This window comes from Geotrypetes seraphini, chromosome 6 (genome assembly GCF_902459505.1).
Source record: "Geotrypetes seraphini chromosome 6, aGeoSer1.1, whole genome shotgun sequence".
NCBI lineage: Eukaryota > Metazoa > Chordata > Amphibia > Gymnophiona > Dermophiidae > Geotrypetes > Geotrypetes seraphini.
In genome coordinates, this window is record NC_047089.1 from 43127418 (window position 1) to 43154653 (window position 27236).

The following is a 27236-nucleotide window of genomic DNA, read 5'->3' on the forward strand; positions in this document are numbered from 1 at the left end:
CGAAACACCACTTCATGACCAAAAAAATCGGCGTTTAGTGCACGGTATTGAGAACACAAATAGTAGGCCCAATTTTCTTCGAATTAACTGTGAATACTGTGGTTTAAGTGGACATCTTTGAACAATTTTATGACCAACTCCAGAAGAAAAAAATGTACTGCTTTTTCCAACAAGATGGGGCAACATGCCACGCCTCACGCAACTCACTGGCATGGGTTCATGAACTGTTTATAGAGAAGAAAACTGTGAGCAAGGGGCCACCACGTTCCTTGGACTTGTCCACTTGCAATTTTTATCTGTGGGGAAATTTAAAGCAGAAAGTGTACACCAACAATTCACATACCCTGGATGAACTCAAGCAAAACATTACAAACACTATCAAAGCATCGCTGTTGAAGAGGTGCAAGCAGTATCAGCCAACATGATCCGATGTGCCCAAAGGTGCATAGATGTGAACAGGGACCACTTTCCCCATCTGTTGTAACTTGTGAGTAAATGAATAAAAACAATCTACTTGCTCATTCATCTCATCATATTATTGCCGGAAGAGGGCTACTATTTTGTAGCCCACCCTCTATTTCTTAGACCGCCTTGAGGAATTGTTATATTTGAGCAAAAATATATTTGTTATTATTACTGCATGTCACTATCATTCTGATATGAAGAAATAAATAACTGAAACAATGAAATATTCCTTTTTTGGGGTAGTACTGAGTAGCAATGAATACAATAAGAAAACCATGACTTAAATCAAGTCTTCATGACTAATGATTTAAATTGATTTGATTTAAATCAAATCCACCCTGCATCTAACTGTTATTGGCCAATTTAAAGCAAGCATTTGCATGCTTAAACTGTGCCCAACATATATTAGGAGCGTTTTGATGTCAAATCTCTAGTAAAATAGAAATTTTAGATGAGCATAAAAATTTAACAATCATACTGATTAGTGGGCTAAAAAGATTTGACAGAATAATTCCTACATTACATACTCTGTATTGGCTACCGGGACTTGGGGGTAATAGTGGATATGACAATGAAGCCATCGGCATAATGTGCAGCGGCTGCTAAGAAAGCAAATAGAATGCAAGGAATAATCAAGAAGGGTATTACAAGCAGAACGAAAGAAGTTATCCTGCCGTTGTATCGTGCGATGGTGCGCCCGCATCTGGAGTACTGCGTCCAATATTGGTCGCCGTACCTAAAGAAGGATATGGTGATACTCGAGAGGGTTCAGAAGAGAGCGACGCGTTTGATAAAAGGTATGGAAAACCTTTCATACGCTGAAAGATTAGAGAGACTGAGGCTTTTTTCACTGGAGAAGCAGAGACTTAGAGGGGATATGATAGAGACTTATAAGATCACGAAGGGCATAGAGAAAGTGGAGAGGGACAGATTCTTCAAACTTTTGACAACTACAAGAACGAGAGGGCATTCTGAAAAATTAAAAGGAGACAGATTCAAAACCAATGCTAGAAAGTTCTTTTTCACCCAACGGGTGGTGGACACCTGGAACGCGCTTCCAGAGGGAGTGATAGGACAGGGTACGGTATTGGAGTTCAAGAAGGGATTAGACAATTTTCTGAAGGAAAAGGGGATAGAAGGGCATAGATAGAGGGCTAGTATACAGGTTCTGGACATGATGGGCTGCCGCGTGAGCGGACTGCTGGGCATGATGGACCTCAGGTCTGACCCAGCAGAGGCATGGCTTATATTCTTATGTTCTCTAATACAGGACCAGATTCAAATTTGCTTGCATTACTTTCAAGGTACTGGCTGGCCAATGTCCATCATCATTAAGTGACCACTGTCATCTGTTTTATTACAAAGGCTCCACGAGATTCAATAAGAGCAAGGTCTTTTATATCCAACTTTAAAGCATGTCAAAAATAAAAGACATCATGAGAGATCCTTTGATTATTTGAAACTAAGGCCCTCTTTTACTAAGGTGCGCTAACTGATTAGCATGCGCTAAATGCTAACGCATGCATGTTAGTCTATGGACGCATTTGCATTTAGCGTGCACTAATTCGATTAGCGCGCGCTAATCGGTTAGCGCACCTTAGTAAAAGAGGGGGTTAAATCTATAATCTATACCTACTTACTGTTCTTTTCACAAATTGCTGAAAACTTACTTATTTGAGAAATGGGCCTTGCTCAATACATAATTCCTTATAATGATGTCTAATTTCTAATTTTTTGCCCTTATTCACTCTTTGTAAGCCTTTTGTAATTTTTTTGTAAACCGCTTTAAGTCAAGTTGAAGATATAGCAGTATATAAGACACCATTAGCATACCATTTTTAAACATATTCAAACTACTGATGATCAATATTAGATGCATTTGGTAATTAGATTTTCTGTTTGCCCACTGATTCACTAATGTGGACTGTCGATTATCTTAGCAGTTGCAAAAACCATCAGCTTGTCTCATTTACTTGCCATTCCTTTTCATTTCCTTTTCTCTCATATTTTACTTTGTGGCAATATAAAATTAAAAGACCTAACACATTTCCCTAGCTGTGTAAACATTAATTACAAGCTCTGAAATCTTCCTTTATAAAAGTTTATTCTATTTTTATCTTTTGTGGTTCACTAGCTTGCTTCTGCCACATCTAAACTGTGTTATATTTATACCATATTTTCAAAACTCTTGAGTCCCATGGATATTAAGGGCTCCTTTTATAAAGGTGTGCTAGCGTTTTTAGCGCACGCACTGGATTAGCATGCACTACCGCCTGTTCAAGAGGAGGCGGTAGCGGCTAGCGCGTGCTATTCCGTGCATTAAGGCCCTAACGCACCTTTGTAAAAGGAGCCCTAAGTGTAGATGTGTAATTTTATAGCATAAACCTGAATTGTAAATATATATATATATATTCATTGTCCTTATACAGACCTAGTAAAATGATCCTTTAGTTCGGTGGTTCCCAACCCTGTCCTGGAGGACCACCAGGCCAATCGGGTTTTCAGGCTAGCCCTAATGAATATGCATAGAGCAGATTTGCATGCCTATCACTTCCATTATATGCAAATCTCTCTCATGCATATTCATTAGGGCTTGCCTGAAAACCCGATTGGCCTGGTGGTCCTCCAGGACAGGGTTGGGAACCACTGCTTTAGTTAATTTTAAATGCTAACATATACTTACCACAGCTTTAAAAAAATGTTTACCATGGATGTCTTATGGTACATCCAAGATTAGCATTCACAAACTGCACACTAAAATATTTTTTAAAAAAATTATTTATTTGTATTTAACACAAAAACAAATCAAGAAATAATTTCTTGTTCAGAATATTGAGAAAGACATTACAATATGTAATAAACGTATATAAAATAAAAAGGAAATAAGTTTTCTTAATCAATCTTTAGTCCATTATATATAGATCCAAGAATCTTAATGAGTGAAATAAGGAAAATGGAATCACATCCAATTAAACAACAAAATAGCAATTTCCTGACTGTGGTTACGGGAATATCTTTAAATATTAACTTGATGTTTTTGGATCCCCTTCAAGGCGTTTCATATTGAGAAATCCTGTCAGCTGAGATGGTTCAAAAATATTAATGTATTTGATCTATATTTTACAATACATTTACATGGGTATCGCAGAAAGAAAATTCCCCCCACTGCTGCTACCTCTGGTTTAAGGAGCAGGAACTGACGTTGATGTTTTTGGGTTTCCTTCGTCATATCTGGGAACATCTGTTATCTTATGTCCAAGAAATTCTTTATCTCTATTTTTGGAAAAACAATTTCAGTAACCAATTTTTGTCAGGTGTTAATACCACCGTGAGTAAAAGAGTAGCAGGTTTTACTATTTCCTTGAGAGATGTTTCCAAGATTGATGTCACGTCAATTTGAGAATTCTGGTTTTGTACCAACGGAGAAGATTCTTCTTTTGTTTTAGTCGGAAGATAGAATACTTGTAGGAAAGGAGGAAGCATATCTTCAGGAATATTTAATATTTCATTTAGGTATTTTTTCAACATCTCTTTTGCAGATATCGTTGAAGTTTTAGGAAAGTTCAGGATTCTAAGATTATTTAAACGAGAGATATTTTCTAAACTTTCAACTTTCCTTCTTAAATTAGTGTTATCTCTAATTAGTACCCTGCACCTGTTTTACTTCTAGTAATTCCTTTTCAATAGTGTCCACTTTAGTTTTCAATAAAGAGGTATCTTTCTTAACAACTTTAAATTCCTCCTTTTGTTCCAAAACTTTTTTTTCCAGTTCTAGTATTTGTGGGGATAAAGTCTGTCCCAGGCTTGCAACTAGGTCCTAAATAGAATCCAGGGTAACATTAGTAGGTTTTAAAGAAGCAAATGTATCTGGTTATATTGACTGAGTTTCCCCAGTCACAGGGCTTCTCTTTCTTCTGCCTTGTTCATCTGGTTGCTCCATCGTTGTTTCTGCCCCAGGATTAAGTTCTTCCGGAGCCAAGCTCAAAATAGCCTCCCGGGATAGAGAATCCACCTCTTCGGATAGACTGTCGTCCCACAGTGAGCTGGCTCCCTGCGACTGTGGAGGTGGGGACCTTGGCATCGGGCTCAGCGTTGCCTCGAGCCCAGGGAAGTTCACTGCCGCCTCACTCATTGCTGAAACCTCCAGAGAGCGAATCCCCAACAAAACTCGCTCCTGCTGTAAGCGCCTCAGAAATTCATCAATAGTTGCCATAGGAGGGGTGTCTGAGCGCCATGAGGCTCCATCAGCGCTCCTGCCCCTTTTCTTCAGCATTTTCGTAGCGTGAAGGTAAAGTGGGGAAACTATTCTGGGAGTGTCTCACCCACAGTCATTCCATCGCAGCCATCTTGGATCCACTGATTTCTCCACTAAAATATTTTTAATGACAGAGGGGGCATATTGGAAGGATGAAGAATGGGCGTGCCAGTACTGATCCATTAGAGCACGATTAGCAGGTAAGTCAGAAAATGCTCATATGCTAATTTGTTTTAATGGCTACGCACTAATGGCAACAATAGCAAATGGTCATTAATATAAAGGGGGGAGAGGAATGGCCATCTTACTGCTACGGTAGAATGAAAGATTAGGTTCTTACCTTGATAATCTTCATAGGAGTCCATACGTACAGTGATTAATCCATTCTCTCAAACTGAACTTGCACCAGAAGTGCGATACTTACATTTTTTAATACCTCCCACAGGGAGGTGGAGCCCAGTGTCACCTTTCTGTTATGTCCCAAAGCAATTGACCTCCAATGAAACAAAATACAAAGAAAGAGGGGAACGGGGAATGACATTACACAATTCTGTTCTGCTCTGTAACTTAGAAACAAGAAATAGAATACCAACAAACAGGAATTTGTACGAGTATAAAGCAGGCTGTGTGAGAGCTCTAGAAGATTTTGTAAGGAGAACAGAGCTAACGGAAGAAAAACAGAGGAGCAGCAGTTCTTTTTATAATATATGTTGAAAAGAAAACAAAGGAGAACCAGTTGAGAGGGGACTGCATCAACAGTAAATTGGAAATAGACACCATGAAATGTTCCCACTAAAGCAGTAAGGTTTGAAAACTTTAGAGAACAGAAAATGTGAATTTTGGAAAAGTTCTTTCCTAAGATAGTACAGTATTAGATTTCCAATCAGTAATTCTACCAACCTTTTTTCTCCAATTTCTCATGAAAACACACTTTGGAATGAAAGCAAGCCTTTGTAGAAACATGATGGCAGATAAAGGCCAAATGGCCCATCCAGTCTGCCCATCCGCAGTAACCATTATCTCTTTCTCTCTCTAAGAGATCCCACGTGCCTGCCCCACACTTTCTTGAATTCAGACACAGTCTCTGCCTCCACTCTTTCCGGGAGACTGTTCCACACATCTATCACCCTTTCTGGAAAAAAAGTATTACCTTAAGATTACTCCTGAGCCTATCACCTCTTAACTTCATTCTATGCCCTCTCATTCCAGAACTTCCTTTCAAATGAAAGGCTCAACTAATGTGCATTTACACCACGAAAGTATTTAAACGTCTCTATCATATCTCCCCTTTCCCGCATTTCCTCCAAAGTATACATATTGAGATCTTTAAGTATGTTCCCATACGCCTTATGACAAAGATCACGCATCATTTTAGTAGCCTTCCTCTGGATTGACTCCATCCTTTTTATATCTTTTTGAAGGTGTGGTCTCCAGAATTATACAGTACACAATATTCTAAATAAGGTCTCACCAGAGTCTTATACAGGGGCATCAATAACTCCTTTTTCCTAATGGCCATACCTCTTCCTATACACCCTAGCATATGGATCATATTTTATGATTATGCATACTTTCAATTTCCGTAAAGCAGATGTAAATTTCTGTGAGAGCATTTGTCCACTAGTCTGTGTCTCTCTTAGTGCGCGTGGCAATTTAGCGCGTGCTAAAACCATAATCATAGCTTAGTAAAAGGAGCCCTAAGTCTCACAAGAACCCCAGGTTGAGAAACACTGCTATATACTCTCTCTAGTCTATCCAAAAATCTGCTTCCTTATGACAGCACTAAAGAAAGAAGTAATCATGTAACCCCTCAAGTCACTAAACTGGGTCTTTCATACATGGTTCAAGTACTCCTAGCCACCTGCAATTGCTTTACTCTGCAGGCTCTCACTGCCTCTCTAGTTCTACCTAAACTCCTATTCCTGACTTCAATTCACTAGCAAGCTGCTTTTATCTGTACCTTTATCCTCTGTTATCAACTTCTGGCTCCATATGTTTTACCTTACTATGCCATAAGCCTGCAACAGCTTTCCTGAGTTAGTGCATCATGTCCTCTCTCTGGTCATATTCAGGTCATATATAAAAGCCAAATATTTGTGTTTGCTTATAAAAATGTTAAATACTGGCTCTTTCCAATCAATGTTGTGTCAATTTCAACACTCACTGTAAAAAGTTTCCTGAAACCTCTTATCTATGTCACTTGATTAGGTTGTATAATTCCTTGGAACATGAACGGTCTCTTATCTGTACAGTGCTGCATATCTTTAATAGCACTATAGAAATATGTTGTAAAAACACTCCACTAAAAATCTGTTTACATAATATCCAGTTTTAAATGTGCTGCGTTATGTTTTATTCCATTATATATTTGGAGAACTGTGTAAATGCTAAAAATTTCAAAAGAACGTTAAGTATAAATAAAGAACACAGAGTTCAGAACAAGTATTAAAATTAAAATTGTGAATATATGACTCCAATATTTTTATTAACAACTTTCTGACCCCAAGTAATACAAATTATTTATGAGACATTTCTTAAAAATGTAAGCCTTTCAAGATACTTTCTAACAGAGCCAAAGTTCTCTAGGGATGCACAGACCCAGATGGGAAAGCATTATTATAATACAATAGAATATTTATCCCAGCCATTTTATCTATAAAATATTTTTGTGTGGCTTAAGTGGGCAGGAGACGTCCCTGCCTGCTTAAACCACACAGAATGAATCAGCTGCCAACATTAGCAAAACTTAACTAGGAAAAGCTACTGAGTAGCGCTATATAGAAATAATTAATAGTAGTAATAGTAGTAGTAATATTAACTCTGACTGCCAGCACTACCTGAATAGTGCTACATTCAGACCACTAACCAGTTAAATAAATTTACAGTAGAATCTCAGTTAACTGGTATTCAATCAACTGGCACTCTCATCCAACCAGTAAAAAAAAAAAAAAAAAAAAAAATCACCAAGGAAAAAAAAGACCCCTGAAGAACCGTGAACCCCCCTCTCTCCATCAAGCCCTGAAGCAGTAGAAGCAGCAGCAGTCTTGAGCTGTGAACCACCCCCCTCCTACCCCCAAAGCACCAGCAAGGCAGCGGTCCTGAGCCGCAAACCTCCCATCCCCATCTCCCTCCCACACCAAAGCAGCAGAACCTGCGGTGGTCCTGAGCCATGAACCCTACTTCCTCGCTTTCCACCCTGAAGCAACAGAAGAGGCAGCGATCCTGAGCTATGAACCCCCTCCCTTCCTCCAGGCCTGAAGCAGCAGAAGCAGGTGGCGGACCTGAGCTATGAATCCCCTCCCCTCCCTTCGCTTCCTTCCTTACCTGAAGCGGAAGCTGGTCAGCAGGAGGCAGTGTTCAAAACAGGCTGCTCGTGGCCAGTATCATGCATCAGAGGAAAGGCCCTGCCGAGGCTGGCTGTGAGCAGCCTGTTTTGAGCGCTGCCTCCTGCCTCCTGCCTCCTAGCTGCTGCTTCAAGTAAGGGAGGGAGAAAAGGGAATTCGCGGCTTAGGGCCACCGCCTACTTCTGCTTCTTGGGGGATGGAGGGAGGGGGAGGTTCGTGGCTCAGGTCCACCACCTGCTTCTGCTGCTTCAGGCCTGGAGGAAGGGAGGGGGTTCATAGCTCAGGACTGCTGCCGTACTGGTGGTTCAGGGTGGGAGGGAGGGGAGAAATTGAGCTCTGGTTTAGACAGGGTTTCTAATACAGCACTCTCAAGCAACCAGAAAAACAGTTATCCGGCATCCACTAATACCCATGGGTGCTGGATAACTGAGTTTCTTCTGTATGTAGTTTACTTAACTTTATCCAACAAGCTAATTGGGTATCAGTCTGAATATCAGTTAGCCCTGTTAATTTCCAGGTGACCATACTGATCCAGCTATTCAAGTAATCTTCAGCATGCTAAACCCCAGGCCTAGCATTACATATTTGTGTTTAATTCAGTCCACTGTTGTCAGCAACTCAAAACTCACCGATTGCAGTGGACTGAATATCAGGCCCACCATTTCCAACCAAGCTATTTTGTCTAAGAATATGGGGAGAGTCCCAGAATCAGAATTACCTGATAATATATACGAAGGCCATTTCATAAATAATGCACACTTTTTTTTTTACATGGTTTTTGGGGGTTTTTTCAAGTATTTCTTTCCAATCTAATATAGTCTCCCTGCTTTGCAATGACCGAATACCAACGGGAAGCTTCATTATTCCATCCAAGACACCGTTTTGTTCAGTTGCCGAATTGCTCGGGTACTGGCAGAAGAAAGCTCTTCCAGAGATGCAAAACAATGTCCATGCTTAGGTTGTTTCAACTTTGGAAAAAGGTCGAAGTCTGGTGGTCTCATATCTGGACTGTAGGGAGCATGAGGTAACACCTCCCAGCCGTTTTCACGTAGTTTTTCAATGACGAGTGGAAAGCTCCATCTTCCCCATGACCAAAAAAATTTAGATAAGCTCAATCAAAAGTAAAAAAAATGATGATTTTTGCTTATGATCATGAAGGCATCATCATCATCACTGACAAAGTTCCATGTAGAAGAAGTGTCACAGCAGTGTATCGTGATTTTTTGCAAAAAATATGCAGAAAAATGCTCATCTGTTTTTATAATGAACTAAAGAAAGAATTCAAGAGTATTACAGAATCCTACTATAGTCAATCAAACCTGCACAAAAAGAGGAAGAAACTGCTTGTATGATTGGTTTATAATTACTACTTACCCCCAAATTCTGTATGGAAAAATTATGTTCTTACCTGTTAATTTTCTTTCCTTTAGACGCAGCAGATGAATCCAGATACCAATGGGATAGCACACATCTACCAGCGGAGATAAAGAAACTGATTAACAAGTGGTCCTATTGGCTGGCACTCCTCCTGTATCTCCAGTATAGCTCCTTGCCCAAGCATCTGTAACCATCAATAGGCATAGCATGTAAAAAACTTCTTTCCCATAACAAATCTCAAAAGGCAATAATACAGAATACAACCATCAATAATAACAAACTTCGAAAGTTGGAAAAGAAAAAACCGACAGACAATATCCAGAAAGGGTGGGACTCTGGATTCATCTGCTGCGTCTAAAAGAAAGAAAATTAACAGGTAAGAACATAATTTTTCCTTCCTTAGCAACAGCAGCAGATGAATCCAGAGACCAATGGGATGTAGCAAAGCAATCCACAATTTGGGTGGGAAACAAATGCTGCCTCCGCAACAACCGAAGCACTAAACACATCTACCGCATGCGCCCCCACATCCAACCAGTAATGCTGAGAGAAAGCACTCTCGGAAGACCAAGTAGCCACGAGACAAAACTCCTCCAAGGAAAAAATCTCTGGACCGAGTCCAAGAAGTAGCCATCGTTCTGGCGGAATGGTCATGAAGTTCTTTCACCAACCGCTTCCCTGCCATCAAGCAAGCGTAAAGAATGTCCTCCTGGACCCATCGAGCGATGGAGGCTTTGGACACGGCCATACGTTTGAGGCGTTCCGTGAAGAATACAAAAAGGTGATCTAAACAACTAAAAGTTGTTAGAAACCTAGCTCGCGGAGAACGCTACGCACTTTCAAAAAATGCAGTGAATAAAAGCACGTCTCCCCATTTCTCCTCCCAGGAAGAAGGAAGGAAAAGTGAGAGTGTCATAAAAGAAAGGCTGACACCTCCTTAGAAAGAAATTATGGTACCGTCCGAACTGACACCCCAGATTTTGTAAATCAGAAATAGGAATCCCTGCCAAACAAGGCCTGCAACTCAGAAAACCGCCGAGCTGAAGCCATGGCCACAAGAAACCCCATGTTCAACGGCACAGCCCTTTAGAGTCTCAAAAGACAAGGATGAAATAAAGCCTTCCGTATACTGCGAAGAAGTACCTTAAGACTGTACTCCGGACAGGGCTTCCTAAGAGGTGTACAAGTATTCCGTTTAGGAACTGAACTACATGAAGCTGAGAAGTAATCGAAGAGCAATATACCTAGCCCTTGTAACAAGCTAAGAATGGCACTTGAAGCTGAAGGGAATTGAACGCTAAGCTCTTGGCAATACACTTGTGCCAAAAAAGAACTCTGGAAGGGTGCAAATGTTGAGAAGTACCCAAGAAAGGAAAAACCTCCAAAAGGAAGCAGAAGCCACAGGTGAAGACGTCTGTATCACCTGGATAAGAGAAGAAACAACCTGCTTCGCATAACCCTTACGCGTCAGCCATGACTTTTCAAAAGCTAGGTCGCAATACCAAAGTAGTACGAATATTCATGTTGATCAGACCCTAGGTGAGCAAATCCAGAGATACCAGGAAACTCAACAGTCTGGCTGTCGAAAGACTCATCAGATCCGTATAGCAAGGATGGCGCAGCCAATCCAGAGATTCTACAAATACTGTGCCCTGAAAGCGAGCTTGAGATGGCATATCCAAGCCATCATCAGCCAGGGGAAAACACTGAAAAAAGAGAAACCAGAGGCGAGAAAGAAGCCATGCTGCTACCCCTTCTGACTCCCACTCCCTATGCCCGCTGAAGAAGCTAGGAAGCTTAGAATTTTGAGATGAGTCCATGAGGTCTAGTTCCAGGAGATCTCACTTCCATAAAAAGAGCTGGAACGCCTGAGCCAAAATTCTCAATATCCAGGATGTAGAAGATTTCACTAGTACTAACATTTACCCTTTCTAGAGCGTACACAGCACTGTACACTGTAACATACAATAAATGGGCCATGCACAGATTTCACAGAGAGAAAGCCTATCCAAACTGTTTTCCTGACCCTTAAAATGATCTGCCAACAGAAGAGGAAGATGAGGGTCCACCCACTGAAGTAGAACCACAACTTTACCTGCCAACTGATTACATCACCTAATGCCCAGGCTGTAGAGAAATACCCCCATCATAATACTGACTGAAAAGACCTTCAGTGTCATTCCAGAAGAATGGTCTGATGCTCCAGAAATGCGCCAGAGTAGAAGAATGAACAAGTACTGAGTCGCCTCTTAAGACCAGACTCCTGGAGCTGAGGATGGAAGGCACCGAGCCCCCCAACCCGACAGCCCAGGATTATTGGTGGCCATGAGCTAGTCCAGCAAAGACCGAGGCATGCCTTTGAAAAGAGAAATATCGCTGAACCACCAAATCATACAGAGCGATGCTTGAGGAGCCTACCAAATAATTGGAATCCTGAGATACCGGGAACTACCGGAACAAAAGCGACTGCTGTAGCGTTATAATGGGAAAGCAAGCCAAAGTTCCCAGTGGAGTCAGCAACATGGATCCTAGAACCTGTACTCTTGGTCATGGTGACCGAAGAAGAATGCAAACCTGAGACTGTGACCCATCGCCCTAGTCTCTGGGAAGAAACACATTTCTCTCCTATATGAATAAAAACATCTCCCCGATATACCTACAAATAGTACAGGAGAAAAGAGCGCAGTGCAAATTCGAAGATTCACGTCCAAAGAACTGAGGAAAAGAAACCACCCTTTTCAGGTCAGTCAAATAGCCCGACTGGAAGACATCAGAATCAAGAAGTCAGTCAAGAAGAAATTAGGTGAATCGCCTGGTAGTGCCAAAACAGTACTACTGCCCACATTTTCTAAAATGTTCGTGAAGCCTTGGGTAGGCGAAATGGCATGTGCTAAACCCAAAAGCTCCAAGAGAGGCAAGCAAACCTAGTGCCGATTCGGAGTCCATAGTGAAAATGTAAATATTCTCCCAGTTTTTCTGCAAAAATGTGTAACCCTGAGAAACTAATTCAGCAGAATGGGATCCAGCCTGCCCAATGCCCCCGTCTTGAGCACCATGTAGTAAGTGGAACAATGTCCCTTATTTCATGAAGAACTACAAGAACTGCCCTGAGGACCAGTAACACTTAAAAGGGAAACACAAAACATAGGAGACTCCAAGAACGAACCGGAAACCTGAGGAGGATGCAAAGTTGCAAGCATCCTGAAAAATGTTCACAGCCCCCTGACCTGACATTATAGCATCTTCTCCCTCATGAGAAAGCCTGAAGAGTCATTGGAAGAAATCAAGATCCCCTCAGAATGAAGTGCAAAAGGTCAGGGAATGGCAGGATGAGAACGGTAGGATCTGTAAGAAGAAAGAAATTCTCCTAGGAAAAATCAAGTTTCACAATGTAAAGAGGAGTATACTGGAACCATGAAAACTGGAACCATGAAAACTCCATGCAACGTGAGCGAAATACGTATGTCCTTTAAAGTGAATACGTACTAGACGCAATCAAGATGCTGCATCTACCGCCCCGTGGAAAACAACAGCATCCTAACAGGTATCAGACAAAGCTCACATAGCACGTGCTCCTCCGCGGGTTTGATAGAATAGGTAACTGGCTCCTGGCTAGAAGGAGCTGCACAGCCCTTCCTGTCTGGTCGGGGGGGTCCGTCTAGCATGTGCCATGAGAAGATGGCGACAGGAGAAACCAGCGTGATTGATAAGCATGGAAATCTGAAGTCCAGGCCCTCTCAGAAATAGAGAAAGAGAGTCCTGGCCGCAGGAAGATGTAAAAAGTGTCATTATGCCCATAGAGACAGCCCGAACTTGGAAACTGTACTACTTTTAGGCATATATATCCTATGCCACTACTAGACACATGCAGCGCAGCACAGAGGCCCAAATAAGAAGGACAGTTACAAACAGGCAAAGGCTCAATCTGCAGGGACCCCAAGAGAGACAATGAGATACCCATGTGAAATACAGGGCACTATCTTACTGCTGATCTCACTGTGCCGTGAGTTGCCGTATGTCGGCTCAGTCCGGAGACAAACCGAGACTGGGTGACCTAGCACAGGTCAGAGTCTGTCTGGTAATCCCCTTGAGTGCTAACCCCAGAGTCCGATTAAACTAGCAGCTTCCTTCAAGGGAATACAGCAGGAACACAGACATAGACATATAAATCTGCCGAAGCTTGTCCCAAAGCTGGTGAAACATGTACAACTTGTCTGAACCAGAAAGGAGAGAAGCCGCGGCATACCCTGACCAAAGTCAACTGGAAATAAACTACCGGAATGCTGCAGCTCTCCCGCCATCACCGGAGATCCAAGCGCACGCCTGATTCTCGCTGACACATGGCCGCTGCATCAACGCTCCTAGAAACATAGTCGGATTCAAGCCTCGCAAAATTTACCCTGCCGCGGCCTGCATAGAAAGAAAATCAGACTCGGGGAATAACCAGAAGAATGGTGCGGTGCTTCCCACAGCGCCGGAAAAAACATGTCCCATCTCATGCGCGCTGCTATAAACCGGCACCTGCACAATCAGCTGCACATGACCGTGACAAACACCGACGAAAGAGAACCTCAGAATAAACAGGACTACTACTGCTGCACTGAAGCCCAACAAGGAGAACAAGTGCAAGCATGAAATCACACTGCTACTGTAGCGCTGTAACCAACAAGGAAACCAAGCGCGTGCATGCAAAGGGCGGGAAAGTTCCGGCCCCAACAGATTTCTAGTCATAAAACTTAAGCCTCATAAAATATCCATTCCTTAAACAAACGTTGACCGAACCCACAGTACTAAGACTCCCAAACAGAACCTGAAGTTCAAACAACAGTAAAAAAAAAAACATGCATACTCACAAGCTTGTTGTTACGGCCGGTTGAAGCCAGTAAGAGCTGGTTGTGCAGCAATAACAGGGCAGAATGTAGCAACTGTGGTCTCCTTTTTTTTCTTTTTTAAACAGAGAAGGGAAAGAAGAAAAAATTGAGACCCAGTCAGACCCTCTAGCAATGGAGGGAGGGTGAGGCGGGGACCCAGGTGTAACCCCTAAAGCCGGCACCGTTCAGCCGGACACCTCTGTCTAACTGAAGAGAAAATCTCAACAGGAGAAATAGTATTGCCAGCTTACTGAAGAGAAACCTCAACAGGAGAAACAGAATGGCAGTCTCACTGAAGAGAAACCTCAACAGGAGAAAATAAAGTTCCAATCAAAGCCAGAATCCAGGAGCTATTCGAATAGCGACCATCACCTGCTGGGAGATAGAGCATACTGGAGATACAGGAGGAGTGCCAGCCAATAGGACCACCTGTTAATCAGTTTCTCTATCTCCACCTGCTGGTAGATGTGTGCTATCCCATTGGTCTCTGGATTCATCTGCTGCTGTTGCTAAAGAAATGATGATATACTAATATGTGCGTGGAGATTGGTGCGCACAAAAATTGATTTATTGGTCTAATCAGCACTAATTGGTAATTAACACCTTGTAATTGATGGCAACAATTAAAAATTATGTGCATAACTTGGAAAGCATGATTCTATAAAAGGTGCCAATTGTAGGGCACAAATTTGAAAAAGTGCATGGGCAGGGGCGGCTCATGGACATTCATAAAGTTATGAACAGCATTATAGAATGTGTTTGATCCACCCACCTTGTAGATTCACACTAAGCACCATTCTAGCCAGTGCTGATTTTTAGGCATCATATATAGAATTAGGCCCTTAATGCATAGCAAAAAGAAGTATATCAAAACAAAATACATGTTACAGTAATTAAATGATATAATCTTTTATCATCCTTTAAATAGAGACCCTACATTAGGTATTCATTCAGAAAACAAAACCAATTTAGTAATACTTTGTCATTATAAAATATATATTCGTTGAAAAGGTTATACTACTGTTCCAATGTTTTTATTCGGTTGCTATCAACAATAAAAGCACAGACCACCTCCCAGGGTACCCAAGAATCTATCATTGAATCAATTTATACAGATTGAGGGTTTTTTTTTCCACAACTACTGGTTTGTCACAATTAAGGATTCAGCCAATCTAATCCATTGGAAGTAGTTTGAGAGCTTCAACACTGCACTATACAGAATACAAATGCTACAAATAAATTGGTTGAGAGAGAGGTAGGTCATTATTTTGCTCTGTGCTTTGATAATTTTGGGATAAAAGATAAATTGTAGGTTCCTTTATAAAGACAGTTTAAAAATTATTTATTAGCTAGTTTCCATAGTATAAAAACCTTTTCCCCATCATTTTTAAACTTTTAACTTTCTCCAGAGATAGAAACCTAACTGTCACACCTATAGTATTAACAGATAGCCTAGCTCAGTTTTCATCCAAGGCAAGGCAACTGATGGGATGTATCAATAGAAGCTTCGTCAGCCGCAAACCAAAAGTCATAATGCCACTGTACAGAACCATGGCGAGACCTCATCTGGAATACTGTGTGCAATTCTGGATGCCACATTACTGTAAAGACGTGCTTAGAGTTGAGTCGGTTCAGCGGATGGCCACTAGGATGATCTCAGGGCTCAAGGGTCTCTCGTATGAAGAAAGACTAAACAAATTGCAGCTCTACACTCTAGAGGAACGCAGGGAAAGGGGGGACATGATTGAGACATTTAAATACATTACGGGACGTGTCGAGGTGGAAGAAGACATCTTCTTTCTCAAAGGACCCTCGGTCACAAGGGGGCATCCGCTCAAACTCAGAGGAGGGAAATTTAATGGTGACATAAGGAAGTATTTCTTCACAGAAAGGGTTGTAGATCACTGGAACAAGCTTCCAGTGCAGGTGATCAAGGCCACCAGCGTGCTTGACTTTAAGAATAAATGGGACGTCCTCGTGGGATCCCTACGAGGGTTGAGTTAAGGAACTAGGTCATTAGTACTCAGACTTAATGGAGTGGGCAGACTTGATGGGCTATAGCCCTTTTCTGCCTTCATCTTTCTATGTTTCCTGCTCATCCCTAGCACATTTCTTATCATTTATAGTCAATTAATCTAATTAAGATAACAGGAGGCGTGTTTACTACAAACTCTTATTACACTTTATTATTTGCTAAGAATCAAACACTAAATAAAGCACAGAATATAATCTTGGCTCTTTATACTAGTCTAATATTCCTAGCACCTTAACAAGGTTTAATAAACAGCTCAATAATATTAAGATGCAGGCAGTAGTCCAGTAACGAGAGGGGTGCTATTCCCCTGAGTATCACATGTATGATTATCTCCCAGTTGGTGAGAGGATATATGTGTGCACATGATGCAAAGAGTTCTTAGCTCTCAGAGAACAAGTCTGTTCTCTTAAAGCTAGAGTAGTAGATTTGGAGGAGCTGACGGAGACAGAGAGGTATATAGAGGGAACCTACAGGGATGTTGTACAAAAGTCCCACCTCCAATCTGGCAGCACCTCTGCTGCCTTGGAGGAGAGAGGTCTCCTAAAAAAAAAAAAAAAAGAAAAGAGAGAGCATCACCCTAGTGCAGTAGGAAATTATTCTGTCGCCAGGGCCTGCCCACCAAGGGATGCAATATCATCTCATACTAAGAATATGTCTCCAGGGTCTTCAGCACAGAAAGGGAAAATTAGAACAGCTGTTGTACTTTGCAATTTTTCATTAACATGTAGACAGCTGGGTGGTGGTGGATGTGAGGATCGCCTGGTCACTTGTGTGCCTGGTGCATAGGCGGTGGAACTCATGTGTCGCATAGATAGTGCTGGGAAGTAACAGAGGAGTGGAGTCGGGACCAATGTGAAAAAATTGCTTCATCCCCCATCGCTGATGTCACTTGTGGTGCCCGCAACGACCATCCTCAAGGGCACCGAGAAGTGAGCAGAAAATCAGGACAACCCCTCACCCACCAGGAGCTGCCCACTGAAGCCCCCAAATGAGACTGCAGTGGCCTAAAAAGCATCAGAAGAGCGGAGAGATTCGGGACTGGAGTGGGAGAATCTCTCCACCTCCCCGATGCCGCCATCACTTGCAGAATCCATGACAACCATCTTCCAGGGCACTGTGAAACAGACAGAATGTTGGGGTAGCCCCTCATTCACAAGGAGCTGCCTGTTGAAGCCCCCAAATGACTGTGGTGGCCCAAAAAGGATTGGAGGAGCAGAATGAGTTGGGGCAGGAATGGGAACATTGCTCTGCCTCCCCAATATAGATGTCACTTGTGGGCCCGCTACAACCAAATTCCAGTGGAAACAGGCAGGATGGGGCAGCCCCTCATTCTTAAAGAGCTACCTGTTAAAACTTCCAAATGACAACAGTGGCCCAAAAAAGCATCAGAGGAGCAGACAGTCTGGGCTGGTATGGGAGAAATCGTTCTACTCCCCCCCCCCCCCCATGCTGATGTTACTCATGGTGCCCGCTCAGACACAATTATAGCAACTATAGGCTATAGTGAACCAATCTCTGCTCATGTGAGCCAACTCAGATATAATTACAGTGCCTAACCAAACTTACTTGCTACAGAATACTAATCTCTGAATGCAAGTTCACTCAAATACATCTACAGCACCCACCCAATCTCATAACAATTCTCTGCCTACTGATCAGCACCAGACGAACCAAAGCCTACTCCATCTCTCCAAGCAGTAGATCACATAACTCATCAGAACACAGAGTCCCATCATGGAATCACCCTATGATAAACTGCACCAACCACATGCACTGAGTAATCCCAACACCGTTTGATTCCCTAGACACCAAAAACCATGCCACATTCACATCACTAAAACAAACCAGGACAAACTAATAAGAATCTCAGCCACTTACACTAATGAAGTCATACTAACCTAATCCCATGTAGATATGTTAACACGAGATCAGTGGTCAACACGCGTAAAATCACAAAAAATCTAATCGATTAATTATAACCTGGCTTTCTATTCCTAACTGAAACATGAATAACAATGCAAAATGACCCCAGATTACAACTACTCTGCCCAGTAGATTACAAAATCATCTACCTATCGAGACCTGATCGAAGGAAGCGGCAGTCTGACGATCCTGCACAAATCATCTTTTTACATCAAAATCATGGAATCTAACACTCTCACCTCACTAGAATTACTAATGGTAGAAATAAATTGTGTCTCTTCCCAACGCCCCATCTGCTGCATCTGCTACATCCCTCCTGGAAAGTGGCTAGAAGCTGAACCACAATTTTCAGACATCATTTCAAGAACCATGGTACAATATGACTCTATCATAGGAGACTCAATCTCAAACTCCCAAACCCTGAAATTCCTCGACCTCTTAAATGCTAGACTTCAAACCCGTTTCAACAATCCACACATGAAAAGTGTCATCAGTTAGATCTACCTGCCTCCTCCATTTTAGCAAAAAGCACAAGCTACCTAGAATTTAATCCCCTATCCAAAGTACCTTGGTCAGACCACCTACTCCAAGAATTTACCATATTCTTGAAATATATATCAATAACCAAACCAACCCCTAAGTAGCCTCTTATTATGAAAACAAAGTAGCCTCTGAGTCATACTGGAATGAAATAGATAACATTACTATCCCTCTCCATCCCTGACCAAAACTTCCTTGTCCATTGGAAATCGATTAATGAACAAATCTTAAATAAACTAGCCCCACTCAAATGCAGGAAAAGAATCAAAAGATCATCAAAGAAATGGTTCGACTCAGCATTTACCGTATTTTTTGGACCACCAGACTCACCCACCTGTAGAGGAGAAAAAAACCAAGAAAAAAATATTTGTTTCAGAATTTTTTTCTTCTTGGTTTTTCCTCCTCTACATGTAGGTGAGTCTGGTGCTGGGAAGCCTGCAGCCGCCCAAAGCCCGCAGCCCGGTACCTTTTTTAGTGGTGGTGGTCCAGCATGGTCTCCTGGACGGCTGCCTTTGTCTTAGAAAAGCGATGCACAATGCAGTAGCACAATCTTTGCGCTTCCTGCCTGGTCCCTGGGGGGGGAGGGGTGCAGTGTATTCAGTCCATAAGACGCACCCTCTTTCCCACTCCCAAGTGGGCATCATATGGCTTTACATCAAAATTGATATAATAAGATATCTGGGAATAGTTAGTGCTAAAGTGTATTTGGTTAAACTTCCAAAAAGTACAAGCAGCTGGTCTTCAACAGCAGTAATCAAATGATTCTGAATTTGCTTTAAAAATCTGAATGCTTCCTGCTTTATCTTTTGTTCCCACTGATAAGAGTCCTAGAATATTTTGACTTACTGATGATGAAATTTCTTACTAAAGCAGAAGTCATAGTGGATTATTTTGAGGAAACAAATCGAGGCAGAATATGATGAAATCGACACAGGGAAGGAATTTTTACATTGTGAGTTTGGAACAACTATGAAAGTTTTAAACAATTTACCTAGATCAAATAATTCCGTTGAGACATGGCATTGCTGCTTTCATTCCCTAGTTTGTTATCACCCAACTATTTTGCGTCTGATTGCTGCTCTCAAAAGCGAACAGGCGTTTTTTTGAATGCAGAATTGAACTGTTAGCTGGCCAATAGGAGCAAAGGAAAAAGAAATATGCTGACTTTGACAAACACATCAAATATATGGTTGAAAAATTTGCACAAAACGACCTGATCATTTTCTTCATGGTATTGCTTATAATTTGTCTGGGAATTGTAAATTATATAAACATGTTATTAAATTCACTTTTTATAAATTAACTTTTTAAAAAACTAAGGCCCTCTTTTACTAATGTACGCTAACCGATTAGTGCGTGCTAAATGCTAACACGTGCATGTTAGTCTATGGACGCATTAGTGTTTAACGCGTGCTAATTTGATTAGCACAGTGGTTCCCAACCCTGTCCTGGAGGACCACCAGGCCAATCGGGTTTTCAGGCTAGCCCTAATGAATATACATGAGAGAGTTTTGCATATAATGGAAGTGACAGATATGCAAATCTGCTCAATGCATATTCATTAGGGCTATCCTGAAAACCCGATTGGCCTGGTGGTCCTCCAGGACAGGGTTGGGAACCACTGGGTTAGCATATCTTAGTAAAAGAGGGGGTAAGTCTTACAATCAATTTTTGAGCAAAAATAGCGTTTTTAGGTGTTTTGACGCATGCAGTTTGTACTAACAATTGTTGCATCCTACCAATTTATCAATTGTCACATGTACCAATTGTCTTAGACCAGGGATCTTAAAGTCCCTCCTTGAGGGCCGCAATCCAGTCGGGTTTTCAGGATTTCTCGAATGAATATGCATTGAAAGCATTAGACCCATCTAAAAGAATAACATTCTTAGTTCTAATATGGTTAACTTCAATAGCTTATAGAGTACTGTAGAGTATTGATAGGGAAATACTAGTGTACACAATCCTACAAAGTGTTTAAGGTCCATATTAAGTAGAACTTTAAAGACCATTAATAAAACTTTACATCTGCCCCTAAATTCAGCTGCAGCCAAATGCACAACATTTAACCTTTGTGAAACCTGGCTCCAAGAATAAAGCCTAGAGAACAACCAGCAATATTCTGAATTATTTCTAATTTAGTCAAATACTTATTTGGGGGGATAGAGTAACTAGAAGTTTATGTTTATGATAGACTTATACTGCCCTTAGTCCACTGGCAAAAAGCCTCTTATCTAGCTACGGTAGCGAGTGCCACATGTCAAATGCACCAAAGTCTGTTCAATCCATGTTGGCTTCAGTGCATTTACTGTGCCAGCCCACATTATTTGGCTTTATAAAAGAGGTCCAAAGTTAACAAAAAGGACCTACAAAACAAACAAGAAAGTGAGTAGGATATAGAATGAAGTGAATTACAGTAATCTAACTCAGTGTTTCCCAACCTTTTCAAACCATATGCACATCTTTTGTTCTGCAAAATTCATAGGTACTGGCACTATTTTATAAGTGTACCTGCAAATCGTATCTCCAACAGACACCAGATTCAAGCTGTTTCTTTCACAAGCATTCAGTAATATAGTACTACCAACAAACTACTATATTTTCAATCTCCATCTATCTCTTTGTAATGTGTTGATTTTATAAAGGCTTGATACAGAAAAGTTATGTCTCTTCAAGCATATATAATTTTAAAAATTAACACAAACTGAATAACACAATAGTTAAATGATTTTATCATTAGACAATATTCAGTTTTTACTTTTAGTTTTTAGATACTAATTAGCAAGTAACTCAATAAGCCAAGAACATACAAACATTTAAGATACATTATTCACTATTTTGTTTAAGAAAGGATTATACTTTTTCTCCTTCCTGGTTAAAATGGAATATGCTTGAACTAAATCAGAAAAGGCAGTTTCAATGAAGAATAAAGATCTGCAACTACTGCCTGGGAATCTTTCTTCATTAAAACTAAAGGATAATGTATTTTTTGGAGCCTAAAAGACCAGACACCTGTCTTGCAGTTGCCCTTCCTTTCTCCATTTGTCCTGAAGCTAGTAATGTCACACCCCACGAACACACCCCATATTGAGCTGACCTGTTCCGTGCATTAAATTGTACAGAAACCACTAACGCCCCTCCCTTATGCTGCTGACAGGTGAGAGAGTCCCTTACCTGAGCCCACACTGTGAAGAACTGGAGGCCACCGCCGTCCACGCTCTTCCACCGGTCACTCCAGGCCCATCTGCCGTCGAACCATGCTACTCCACCCCCAAGCACGAGCAGCAGCCCAGTGGCCGATCTCCCGCGGGGTCGCAACCCACTTAACCCCCGCCTCAACCCATTTACCGCTGCCCTCCAAGTTGCCATCTTCACGGAAGTGACCGAGACTGGCTGAGCTGCGTCTCGCGAGAGCAAATGAACGCGCGGATTCACTGACTGGCGCGCGGTGACGTTGGGTAGAGGCCGGTGCTGGTGGTCAGTTCGTTCGGCGTGCTGTTCGCTTTCTTGGCCGCCTGCTCCGCATTAATGGTTCACCTTATGCTACAGAGTTCGCTCCCCCGAAAACGTTTCTTTTTCCTACCTATTTCCTTCTCTTAATTCTACTTTCTTCTGGTGCCGTAGTTTGATCTGTGATAGAAGTTTTACAGTATTAACCCCTAGGGCATTCACAGTTGAGCTGAGCTCTTCCCTGCCTCACGGTATACTCATGCCTGAGTTGCTCACGTTAATTTCCACAAGCCATAGCTGGACTTCCTCTAAGCCCCTTTACACATAAAAGGAAGTCGCAGCTATGGCTCCAAAGTGTACACTTTGTAAGTGTAAGTGTTAATATTCTATACATTTACAGTACATGCACAAGGGACACAAATGCAGGCACCTAGTTATAGATCTACCCTTTAAGGTAGAGTTTCTCAACTTCTTCAAGCCAAGTACCCCCTAGCCAGGGGTAGGTAACTCCGGTCCTCGAGAGCCGTATTCCAATCAGGTTTTCAGGATGTCCCCAATGAATATGCATTGAAAGCAGTGCATGCAAATAGATCTCATGCATATTCATTGGGGACATCCTGAAAACCCGACTGGAATAAGGCTCTCGAGGACCGGAGTTCCCTACCCCTGCCCTAGTCTAACAAATATCAACCTGAGTATTCCCCGCCCAAGCTCCGCCCCATAATAATAGTACTAATTTTAATGCAATTTCTTCCATCCATTTTTCATATATACACACACACAATATAATCTTATTAATACATAATGGTAACCACAAATTTATTATTTTTTTTTAAAAAACACCTCAAAGCACACTGTACACAGAGAAAATGTTAATTATCATTTATGTTTTGTTTGGTTTTTTCAGAGGTCAAGGCAGATAACATTAAAATATGCAATATCACCTCAGTAACAACTATAGAAAAATAGACAAATATAATGCAAAATATAGACAGCAGATATAAATTCTCAGAACTGACACATTTCCTGTGGCGTACCAAGGGGGCGGTGGTCCGCCCCAGGTGCAAGCCCTGAGGGGGTGCTCCCGGTCCGGTTCCCCCCCCCTGCGTCCAGTTCAGCCCCCGACGTCCGGGTGTCGCGTCTGGATTCCCTCCCCCCCCCCCCGGCCTTCCCACACCATTTACCTGGGGAAACAGCCTGCAGCAAGATCGCGATGCCAGCGATCGTTGCGCTGCTGCGCTGCTTCGGCTCTGTTTCCTTTGCCGCGGTCCCACCCCTCCTCTGATGTCAGAGGAGGGGCGGGACTGCGGTGGAGGAAACAGAGCCGAAGCAGCGCAAAGATCGCTGGCATCGTTATCTTGCTGCAGCTGGACAAGCTGGGGCTCTTCTCCCTGGAAAAGAGGAGGCTTAGGGGGGACATTATAAAAACTTTCAAGATCATGAAGGGCATGGAGAAGGTAGACAAGGATAGATTCTTCAAACTACGGGGAACCACAGGCACAAGAGGGTACTCGGAGAAACTGAAAGGGGAGAAGTTTAGAACAAATGCCAGGAGGTTCTTCTTCACACAGAGGGTTGTGGACACATGGAACGCGCTCCCGGAGGAAGTGGTCGGGCAGAGTATGCTACGGGGATTCAAAGAGGGATTGGATGGATTCCTGAAGGATAGGGGGATTGAGGGATACAGATAAGGGTAGATAAGAATATGGAAAGAGTATAGATAAAAACAAGGGGGCTATAGTGCTAAATCAAGATAACATGACAGGTCATGGACCTGATGGGCCGCCGCGGGTGCAGACTGCTGGGCACAATGGACCTCTGGTCTGACCCGGCGGAGGCAAATTCTTATGTTCTTATGTAACACATAAAACCGAACTAACACAATCAGAACTGTCCCAAGCATCACCTGCAACTATTCCATATGTACTTCTGATGTCATGACAATTCAGACATAATTTATGTTATGTTATGTTATGTTTGGAATAATGGTTACATATATGAGGTTCAATAAAAGAAAATTTTCACTGCTTGTTTCTATCCTGACCATTTATTCCGTTTCATGGTCATTACAAAAAATATTATTTTACATGGGGGGGGGGGGTGTCAAAAAATGATGGGCTCCGGGTGCCACATACTCTAGGTATGCCACTGCACATTTCTATCACTAAATTGAAAATAAAATCATTTTTTCTACCTTTGTTGTCTGGTCACAAAGGGTTCCTTTTATGAAGCCGTGTTAGCGGTTTAACGCGCGTAATAGCGTGCGTTAATTTTCCAGCCGCGCTTGCCGCTACCACCTCCTCTTGAGCAGGCGGTAGTTTTTGGCTAGCGCAGGGGTTAGCGCGTGCTAAAAAATTGTATGGGATAAGCCGCTAACGCGGCTTCGTAAAAGAAGCCCAAAGAGTAGCATGGGATTTAAACCCACAACCTCAGGGTGCTCTAACCACTGTGCCACACACTCCCCACAAATGTTTGCCTAGGACCCAATATAGTGTTAATCCAGCCCTACCAACAGTGGCAGTTTACCTATTCATTTGCAGGTCAATGTGTTTGCATTTAACACCATGATGGTGCAGGGTAAGGGGTCAAAATTTCTAGGCTAAATTATTTAAACGATTTTTGTTGTGTATAAACAACATTGATAGTCTTTTCTTTCCTAGTTAACAGTCTGTGTATAAGGGTTCCTTTTTTTAACTTGGGGCACTTGCCTAACCAGTATTCGAAATGAGGGGACCTCCTCACTCTCTTCTCTGAGCAGAGTTTTCCAGGTTCTCTTTACTTTGGGTTGCTGCTGGAGGGAGAGGTGCCATCTCATTGCTTGCCTCAGGTAGCATACTGCCCTAAGTTACCTCTGGACAGTAGTGGTGCTGGAAGGAGGTGAGCATGGCATAAACTGCTTTTACTTTGAAATGTGCTACAATACCACCTCCAAATTCAAGCCCCAATGCACAAAAGATTTCTGTGCCAGTAAGACTTGTTAAAACAGTCTTACTGGCATGGAAACCTTCCTCCCAATGTTCAAAAGGGTTTTCCATGGCTGCTACCAATTGTCGTAGCTGCCAATGAGAAACCTATGCAAATGCATTGCAAGGAACTCATTAGCATTCTAATGGACTCTCCTTGTAATGCACTCATAATTTTCTGGCAGCTCTGTGTAGCCACAGTTTTAATGGGCATAGTTGTATGTGTGTGTTTCACATGCACAACAGCTGTGCCCATTAAAATTGTTTTATGTTCAAATGATTTTTATTGATGAAACTAGCAAACCAATGGTAAACAGAGACTAAACATTTCACAGTTGAGTAAGAAACAATGGAAGAACAGCATCAGTAGAAGAAAATGGTCATCATCAGTTTTATAGATAATATATAACAATCCCCTTCCCAACCAATCCCTACTAACTGATTAAAGTCATAATGCAACAGCAAATCACCCCAGGGCTCATGGCTCTTATAAACCCTGGCAAAGTCCATCCATCATCCCTCCCCCCATTCTGATGTAAAATCTGTTATAATACAACTCAATTGAAAAAAAACAGACAAGATTGCTATCAAAAATAATAACTTTACGGACTGTAATTGCCCCTCCTAATCTCCTCCTCCTGCACAAAAATGCAAACCTGCAATCCCCCCTCCCTTCCCCCTGCAACCATTTAAAATTGTTTTTTGTTTTTTTTAAATGTCCGCAGTCCTGCTCTCCTGCCAGCTCATCTGATTGCAGCAGGGGAATCCCCAATCAGCTGAGTTAGCAGGACTCCCCAAAGCCACCGATCAGCAGGCTCCCTCTGACGTTCATCATATTTGTTTGGGTCTTCCCCTGCAGGCTCAGCTAGTAGCAGCCCCAAGCTTTGTGCATCTTGCCCTTAGTACTTAAATTTTTCTCACATGACCTGACAAGAAGTGAAATGCTAAGGCACCTCATTTGCTGCTGCTACTACAGTGTTGATTTCATGACAACCCTTACACAGAAATATGATCTCTAGAGGTAGCACCTTGAAACTCCACTAGCGGTTGCTGCTGCCTGGCCCAATATGGACCAGAATTTTTCAAAGACAGGTCTTGGTAGGCCATGAAAGGAGGAGGGATTGGGGAACCGGTGAGGGGGAGGGGGGTCTTCTGGTGTGGGGAGTAATTGTCATGTGGGATTCAACACTTGGGGAGGCCTTCAGGTTGGGGGAGACTGGGGAGTTTAATTTGAAGAAGATGTCTGCATGAGAAGGGTTTGTGCTTCAGGTTGCTCTGGGAGCAGCTTTTTAAAAATGTTGCCAGCTTCTTTAAAATATAGTCCAGGAGCATCAGGCTGCATCTTGTGTCAGCTTGATGCTCCCATACTTTTTGCTGGGGTTATTTTACTGGCTATAACAGTGGTCTCAAACTCACGGCCCGGGGGCCAAATGCGCCAGGCACTATTTTGAGGCCCTCAGTATGTTTATCAAAATCACAAAAGTAAAATAAAACAGTTTCTTGATCATATGTCTCTTTAGCTATAAATGACAATATTATTAAGACTTAGCCAAAAGGAAAGATTTATAAACTACAAAGAGTTTTACCTCATGCAAAACTGTCATTTCTTTAATAAGACATTAACTTTTTTTTTTTTTTCTGAGGCCCTCCAAGTACCTACAAATCTAAAATGTGGCCCTGCAAAGGGTTTGAGTTTGAGACCACTGGGCTATAACATTATTTATTTATTTATTCAATTTTCTATACAATTCTCCCAGGGGAGCATAGAACAGTTTACATGAATTTATTCAGGTACTTTTCCCTGTTTGTCCTGGCAGGATCACAATCTATCTAATATACCTGGAGCAATGGAGGGATTAAGTGACTTGCCCAGGGTCACAAGGAGCGTCGTGGGTTTGAATCCACAACCTCAAAGTGCTGAGGCTGTAGCACCACACTCTCCCCACCTGGTGTTCACCACAAGCTACATTTTAATATTTACATAGTATACGAGCTGCTTTACATGCATTTGCATGT

The 27236-nt window shown here is 42.1% G+C and overlaps 1 protein-coding gene across 2 annotated transcripts in view; it reads right to left on the reverse strand.

Moving 5' to 3' along the window:
* MICU2 (mitochondrial calcium uptake 2) overlaps positions 1-22539 on the reverse strand; it is a 241111-nt gene extending 218572 nt beyond the window's left edge. For both annotated transcript variants that reach the window (XM_033948674.1, XM_033948672.1), the window contains exon 1: positions 21982-22539. In XM_033948674.1, the coding sequence (XP_033804565.1) occupies positions 21982-22176 (195 nt within the window). In that variant the 5' untranslated portion in view covers positions 22177-22539. The remainder of the gene's footprint in view (positions 1-21981) is intronic.
* Between the last annotated feature and the right edge of the window lie 4697 nt (positions 22540-27236).